The 8814-nt window shown below is 36.3% G+C and overlaps 1 protein-coding gene across 2 annotated transcripts in view; it reads left to right on the top strand.

The window, feature by feature from the left end:
- sptb (spectrin, beta, erythrocytic) overlaps positions 1-8814 on the top strand; it is a 106787-nt gene that overhangs the window by 12847 nt on the left and 85126 nt on the right. The window contains exon 2 of one of the 2 annotated variants that reach the window (XM_014028788.1): positions 2925-3189. In XM_014028788.1, the coding sequence (XP_013884242.1) occupies positions 3042-3189 (148 nt within the window). In that variant the 5' untranslated portion in view covers positions 2925-3041. The remainder of the gene's footprint in view (positions 1-2924; positions 3190-8814) is intronic. The other variant, XM_014028789.1, reaches the window with a different exon arrangement.

Raw genomic sequence — 8814 nt, forward strand, 5'->3', positions numbered from 1 at the left:
GATAGATACCATAGATAGATAGATAGATAGATAGATAGATAGATAGATAGATAGATAGATAGATAGATAGATAGATAGATAGATAGATAGATAGATAGGTACCATAGATAGATATAGATAGATACCGTAGATAGATAGATACCGTAGATAGATAAATACCATAGATACCATAGATAGATACCATAGATAGATAGATAGATAGATAGATAGATAGATAGATAGATAGATAGATAGATAGATAGATAGATAGATAGATAGATGTTTATTACTTTGAGTGGGCAAGCTGATCAAAGAAGCAGATTTGTCTTAATTCAAGTTAGTTTGTTTTCTTGAAACAAGACTTTTCATGTTTTACAAACCTCATGACAACTTCAAATGTTTATGAAATGATTTTTTAAATAACTGACACTGTCGGGTGTTATAAGGGCACAATGCAGTTTCAGCATCCAGTCTTATTTTATTGAAAAACATTGAAAAATACCCTTGAAACAATACAAACTTGTTTTAACTGGATATTAGGTAGAGCTCACAGCAGAGCAAAAAGGAGACTGTGGCTGATTTTCAGACCTTTGCGGAGGTCGATGAGAAGTCAATCTTTTCCACTGACCTTATCTAAATATCGTCCTATCTCCCAAAATTAAGGAAATCAGTGTGCAACCCTAAAAGTTTCTTTAACATCCGTTCACTGGTAACCCATTTCAAGATGGCTGCCACAGTTAGTCAACATCAGCAAAAGGAAGAATGATTATATCACATAAAAAATTACAGATATTGAAATTTGTCACCGAGCTCTATCACATAATATCTTTGTTTTATTGTTTTTAAGTTTTGACTAAAAAGGATAAGATCATTTCTCAGCATAAAATATCCCAGTCTTAAGCACTGCTTTGAAAGATGGCAGGTCATATACATTCCTTTAAGGCAGAGATCCTTAACCGATGGGCCGCGACCCAGTTGTGGGCCGCGAGCGCCACCTTGAAGGCCTCAAAAGAACAACAGTTTTTAACTTTGGGCCGCAGAGGGCCGTGGGACCGCATTTATTTTGAATAAGGTGCAATACTCTTTCTCACCTCAAGTAGCGGTAGTGCGCCACTCAGATGTTTAACAACTTTTTTAACATGTAGAAGAAGAACCAGCGGCTGTTTTTTTTTTTTTCTACCACTGACCCCGGCGGGCTCTGTAATTTTAAATGAAAAGTAGAAGCAAAAATGAAAGTAACTCATCAAAAAACATCAAAGTTTGTCACTAATATGAAGTGCAGCTTCTGTTTTTACCAGGCAATATTTTAATAGTTCAAAACATTATCAAATACAGCTGCAGATACAACTGTATTTTAATTTGCACTTTAAATTAATTTTGTAATTTATTTTTAAATATTTTTAATGTATTTTAAACTTGTCAAAAATCTGTTGTTACTGTTATTGTTTGTCACTAATATGAAGAGCAGCTTCTGGTTGCAAAAGTTTAAAAAGGCTATATTTTCATTTGTACTTTATCAAATTTATTTTTACAGTTTCTTTAAATTTGATACATTAAACAACATTAAACAATTTTAATTTATTTATTTTATGCCCACAATATTATTTTTTGAATTGTCTAATTTTGTTGTTTATATTAAATATATATATTTTTGTGCCGATAAGCCTGAGTGGTCTGTTGACTGACTTTTGTATTTGTTCAAATAATTGTTATGGGCAGGTTACAATATAAAAATGTTTGTAAACTGTAAGTGTATTTAGTTTAGTTATGTTAGTTATGATAGTTTAGTTTTGATGAAAATACAATAAAAATTAAACCGAGATTTAGATTAGAATAATTATCATTTTGATCCGCACATTGTTAATGTCTGACCAGGCCTCGTGAGTCGTGTCACTTTATGTTCAACAAATTGGGCCCAGAGGTCAAAAAGGTTAAGAACCCCTGCTTTAAGGAATGCTTGCCCTTTAAGTCACTCAGAGCGTTACATCAGTGCAAATGGTCATGTATGCCCACCTCAACAGTTTGTGCCAAACTCCCTCCCCTCATTTAATTTCAAGATTTTTTTTTACTGACTCCTCCTTGCATTTCAAATGATGTCCCACATCATTTAAAATAAGGCGGTTTTATGAAGTTCTGCACTACAGAGGGGTTGCCCTCCCCCTTGTGCAACATGATAAGAGAGCTATGCAGCATACAGATAGAGCTATCTGAGCGGCTCCCCCTCAACCCGCCATTCCATGTAAAGAACACGTAGACACTGTGGGCAAAGTGACACAAAATGGAGCTCTGAGGGTGGCTCTCTGTAACCGTCTCTTCATGTGACTTCATACACTGCAAAAACTGTCCATCTTACCAAGAAATTTTTACTTGGTAAGATTCTTGAAATAAGAAAACATTTCAAGAATCTTACCAAGTAAAATTTTCTTACTCCACTGGCAGATATTTTAACTTAATTTGAGTCAAATTTTCAGACTAACAAGACAAATAATCTTACACATTCTGAAAACAAGATTATTATTCTTACACAATCAGTTCTTGTTTAGTAAATCAGTCTCAAAACAAGATCAAAAAGACTTTTTGGCTGGATATAAGATTTTAAAACTTGGTTAGATGGACAGTTTTTGCAGTGTATATTTAGATTAAAGAAATCTGCTTAAAGTGTCTAAAATGAAATTATGATCCCAGGTAGAGGTGCATCCTCTCCACAACAAGTGATAAACTGAAAATTGAAATTTAAATAAAAGTGAACTGCAGACAGAAAGATTCCCATTGAATAAATTAAATTCACCAATTCGAATTGTTTTCAAAAGCAGGTTAATCACGTTTATTTTTCTCTCTCTACCGTTGGTCACTGGCCATTTTGTTCCACAAAGTATTTTAAACAGAAAACTTTTTCTACACGTTAAATCAGTTTTAATTAGGTGTCTGTCTCTTATCTGTTTCAGATAATCTTCAGTATTCATCATCTGTCCTGACATCCATTCACCTCCCTCTTCATCCAGGACACCGGAGGACGCCAGCTGCCGTCCCCCGTCCAGCCCACCAACAAGCTGGCCACCGCCATGACTTCCACCACAGACTTCGACAATGCGGAGATCACGCAGCAGTACAGCCACATCAACACCCGCTTTGACCTCTCTGAAGATGAGCTGGACATGGACAACAGCTCCGCCAGGCTGTTTGAGCGCTCACGCATCAAGGCCCTCGCAGGTAACATGTTGCATATTAAACAGGTCATGTCCTCTGTGGCAGGTTCTTGGGTGGGGGAGGTTTTTGAACACACTTTTTAAGCATTGTGGAACTTCAGCAGGGATCAGTGAGTTTAAACAAAACGTAAACATTCACCCAGAAAACGTATAAACTCACACTATAAGTTGAGTCTGCTCATATACGGAAAAAGAAAAACCAATAATCACAATTATCAGTATTCTACATTATTAAAAGCAATTATTTATTGAGTTTAGATACATTGCATTACAGTCAAAACAGTGGATTGTCACAAGTGCGTATTCTGCAGAGGTGTCAAGTAACTAAGTACAAATACTTTGTTACTTTACTTAAGTAGAAGTTTTGGTTATTTATACTTTAGTGGAGTAATTATTTTTCAAACTATTTTTTACTTCCACTCCTTACATTTTAATTCAATTATCTGTACTTTCTACTCCTTACTTTTTAAAAATGCAAAAAGTATTTCATTTCCATTTAACTTTGACTTGTTTTTATTCCATCTTTTCATTGTTCAGAAAAAAATAAATAAATATAAATCTGTCCAGACACATGGAGCCCATGGATAGAGTGAATTTGATTGTGGTTGATGAGAAGTGTAAATAAATACTATTCTGTCACCCTATTGGACTGAACTCACTGCATCATACCTGTGGACATACTGTAGCAGATGTATGTAGCCTAGAATGAAGATTATCGTGGCTGAAGCTAGTCTTAATTCAAAAATTTTCGATATTAACAATTTAATTTAACATTATACTCATTACTGACTTTAGAAGAAAATTGGGGGGGGGGGTATGCTAACCCTGTGGCACAGCCTAAGCTTTTATCTGTAATGGCTTTTTTTAAGTGTTCATTACTTTTACTTTATACTTTAAGTAGTTTTAAAATCAGTATTTTATTACTTTTACTTGAGTAAAAAGCTTGAGTTGATACCTCTACTTCCAAAAAAGTATTTATTTAAACCCTAGTATCTATACTTCTACTTAAGTAATGAATGTAAATACATTTGACACCTCTGGTATTCTGTGATCCCTTCCTGTTGAATTTTCACTAAAAATAAATGTGGGGTATTGGAAAAAAAATACTAAAATGAGCAAAACAAGGCGATTAAAGCTAAAACCATTAGAGCAGTTGCCTGAGGCTAAAAGCAGCAAAATAGTAGGTAAAAGCAAAAGTACTGTAGCTGAGAGCATCAGAACATTAGCTAAAATTAACAAAATATATGATAAAATTAGCAAAACAGATGCTAACATGAGGAAACTAAAATAAACGAATAATTTGGAGCCAAAATCTAAACCAAATAATTTAATTAAATTCACATCCCCGCTGCAGGTGTTTGAAACTAGATTAATTCTCTGCTACTTGTTGTTGGAGTTAGGCGGGGCCGTGGGGGACTTGGTGTGTTGTGGATTTCTGTCATGGTATCACACACACACTTACTCCCAAGCAGCTGAGCCCTGACACGGCTCCACACCCTCTTTAAGTAACTGGGATCACTTGCACATTCCCAGATTGTCTTCAGTCTGACTGATCTGGACAGCTGCCCCGCCCGTCTGCTTCTCATAGCATGAATCCCTCACATTTCTGCCTAAGCTGGTGTGCTGCAGTCCACCTGTGGGCTGGCTGCTTGTGTTTTTTTAAATAGCTCTGGGTGGGGGGGGGGTTGCTGTGGAAAGACAGCGAGAGGGTTGTACTATTTTCATGTTTAGTAATCTGCAGGCACATGAGAGGGAGGAGCTCTGTAGAGGAGGTTTTGTTTTGCTGATGGGACTTTGACTCAACCTGTTAGAGTTCCCACAGTCTTAAAAAGTAGGGAATTTGGTTCAAGCCTTTTCCAGGTCTGAATAAGAACGAAAATAGTTTTAATTTCGGAGCTTTAATCTTTGTTCAGATAAAAATCTGAGTTTCTCAAAATAAAATGTTCAGTGAAATGTTTGATTTTTATCACTTGTTGCAAAAGCGAAAGGGTGATAATGTTTCTTTTACATTTGAATATACACCGTATTGCCAAAAGTATTTAGCTCACCCATCCAAATGACTGCACCAGTGCACAAAGCAAGGTCCATAAAAACATGGATGGCAGAGTCTGGTGTGGATGAACTTGACTGGCCTGCACAAAGTCCTGACCTCAACCTCATAGAACACTGTTAGGATGAATTAGAGCAGAGACTGAGAGCCAGGCCTTCTGTCCAACATGCTTCTGGAAGAATGGTCAAAAATCCCCATAAACTCACTCCTAAACCTTGTGGACAGCCTTCAGAAGAGTTGAAGCTGTTCCAGCTGCAAAGCGTGGACCAAGGTCATATTGATACCTATGGATTAGGAATGAGATGTCACTGAAGCTCATGTGTAAGTGAAGACAGGTGAGCCAATACTTTTGGCAAAGTGTGTGTGTGTGTGTGTGTGTGTGTGTGTGTGTGTGTGTGTGTGTGTGTGTGTGTGTGTGTGTGTGTGTGTGTTTGTAACATTAGCAAATAATCTCAAAAGCCACTGAGCACATTCTAATGAAACTTTCAGAAAGTTATCATTGGGTTGACCTTTACAAGTGAATACCTTATGATCTAACTCAAATCAACTGACCTCAGAAAACACAGATTAAATGTCAGCTGCCTGTCAGACATCTTTACACATATAGAGCTAAAATTTGGTGTGAAAATGAGTCATCTTCAACACTTAGTGTAACTGCAACATATGAACAAAATGTCCACCTAAAATCTTGGCTTTAAAGGCACAGTGTGTAGGATTTTGTCAATTCTTTTAGCTGAAATTGAGATAATTACTAATGACAATAGTAAAAAAAAACATGTCTAATCATTGCAGACAAAGACCTTGTTTTATTATTTTTACCTTATAAAATCTGTTTATATCTCCATGGTCGCGGGTCGCCAATACAGGCAGCCGCCATCTTGTCTACGAAGGCTCATGAAGGACAAACTGCGGTGGCGGTGTCTAAAACTGTTTTAGTTGTAATACTATAAATGTAATATTTGTTGTCTGTCATTGTAGCTGGGATAATTTTCTTATTAAAGCTCATAATCTAACCACTTGAAACATCACTAGCCCTGAAGCTGCTGGTAGACATCGCGGTTAGAATTATCAAAGGTTTTTGACACCTGAGAGACACCGTAGCAACTCCTTTGTGTTTGGAAGCGRGGGGTGGGGGTGGGGGGAGGACCAGGGAGGATGATTCAACCACTCAACCACTAGATGTCGCTGAAAACAACAAATCCTACACACTGTGCCTTTAAACCATTGTAGTCTATCCTGTTTATCTGTTAAATATCACATTTCTCAAAATATACTGGATGGATTTCAATAAAACTACCAGAAAGTAATCATTGGATGACTGTGTAATTGATTACATTTTGGAGTCACCACAATTCAAAACGGCTGCCACAACTAGTTGAATCTGAGATCATGGATAATGTTATTTTCAGTTTTTTTTTCATGTTTGATCAAAAAACTGTAAATCTGTTCCTCTTCAACACAAGATGACAAGATGATCATAACTTAAAACTACGGTTTGTTGGTCAGCGATAACTAGTGAGATTTAAAATTCTGTATCATTTTTTATGTAGATGTAGATAAAGACACATAAGTTGGCCTAACATGACAGACAAGTAAACATGCACCGACATGAGCAAAAAGTGTCATTACTCTTTTGCCTTAGGTGGTGATTAAAAAATGAAAAAACTGCTATTTTAAATAAAGCCAATTTAGTTGAACAACCATCAAATTCAAGGCTTTGATTTGTCTGTAAAATAGTAATATCAGTTAAATTATAGTTACATTCAATAAATTATCTTGTTTTATTCAGACGTGACTGAGTTAGCATGGGATCATTTAATAGTATTTGTTTCAGATACAAAATGTGATGAGTGGATCCTGAAATGTTTGCGAACATTAACTGTTAGCATTCATAATACGTCTGGGGTGTGCTTGGGTTATTTCATGTGAACCTTTTTACAAGTGTTTTTTAACCTGCAGCCATGGAGAAAACTACCAGCATAAAGAGGTCCAAAGTCAAATCTTTTTTAAAATATTGGTTGCAAAACTTGCTTTTTATGTAAGAGAGAATCATATCTAAGAGCTAATGTTCATTGGAACGGTTTCCTTCTTGTTCCATCAGGTAAAGCTCTCTCTCTGCTGTTGCTGCTGTCTCTTTCTTTCTGTCTGTCTTTCTTTCTGTGTATTTAAATGATGAAGGCGGCTGTCTGAGTGTTGGTTGATGATATTGTGTTAGAAGAGTGCTGCCGCACTGATGTTTCTCTAATACAATCAGTGTTTCCTGTCAGAGCGGGGAGGAGGGAATGGGAGGAGATGTGAGAGGTTCTCAGTGATACCTACTGCATGTTTACAGCTTGTAAACTCAGAAATATTCACCCAGCATGCCTTGGGAGTACACACGAAATTCATCGAATATCCACTCATTTACAGCACATCATACAGAGAGATTCAATCCTTTAAAGATACATGCAGATGGATTGTTGATGTGCAATTCTTGTCCGGTGTCTGTAGAGTGTTGTGTGGAAGGAGGGAGGGAGTGGTGAGAAACAGGTAAGTATTGAAACAGACTGTGTGGAGGAGGCTTGAAAACAACAAAAACAAAACCTAGAGAAAATGGCATTGTCTGTAGAACTGCAGTGTGAATGCTGAATGACTGCTGAAACATATTAAAGAATAACTTATATGAATTGTTAAACTGAAAGCAAGTAAACAAGAAGGAAAATGTAAAAGGTAGCCAAATACTAAAATAGGCCAAAATTGTATCTGAAAGCTAAATCTACCATAACTGTAGCTAAAAGCTGAAATAGATAAAATATATAAAGCAAAAGTGACCAAAACATTCCTAAAAGCTAATGTTACATAAACTGTAGCTAACTGCTAAAATAAGCAATATTCTGGCTAAAAGCTAAAATTAGACAGCTTATAGATAAAAGCTATACTGTGCTTTTCCCCCACCCACTAAGTGAACTTGCTTGAAGATTTGCCAGTTGTTTCCACGCCAGTTCTCTTCTTGACACAATCACTAGCCATATAGTTAATGTTTTTAGGCGCATTTTGAAGTATCGCATTAGAAAAGGTTGATGGAAACTGTAGGAGGTGAGCTTAAAGTGAATTAAGCTTTTCCCACATCTCTCATACATAAGGTTATGAGGAAACTTTTACCAAGGTATTTCTCATTACTTGTTAATATCTTGACTGTGCAAAGTGAAAGTGACACAATAAGTGAACGTTCAGAGGAGTTCAAGTTGATTCATAAAAGACTATGCAATCATTTATTTACACAAATTGAACAGATCATAAGTTACACCTGATTGTGGTTATTCCTATAACAAGCGTCAGAGTTAAATGAGATAAAACCCGCATCCGAATTTCAATTCACATCAACTCAGATTACTTATATAGAACAGTAAAATGTCAGTTCTGATGTTAACAACCAAACAATTTTACTGGCACTTTTAGCTTAAGTTTTGGCAAATTAAGAACAATGAAAGGAGGTAAGATTAGTATGTTTACTACTACTTTTACTTTTATCAAAGTTTGGGTCAACCGGAACTGCACGTCTTTTCTAAGCTCAGGTTCCACGACACATCACTCCAAAAC

This window comes from Austrofundulus limnaeus, unplaced genomic scaffold, assembly GCF_001266775.1.
Source record: "Austrofundulus limnaeus strain Quisiro unplaced genomic scaffold, Austrofundulus_limnaeus-1.0 Scaffold807, whole genome shotgun sequence".
Lineage (NCBI taxonomy): Eukaryota > Metazoa > Chordata > Actinopteri > Cyprinodontiformes > Rivulidae > Austrofundulus > Austrofundulus limnaeus.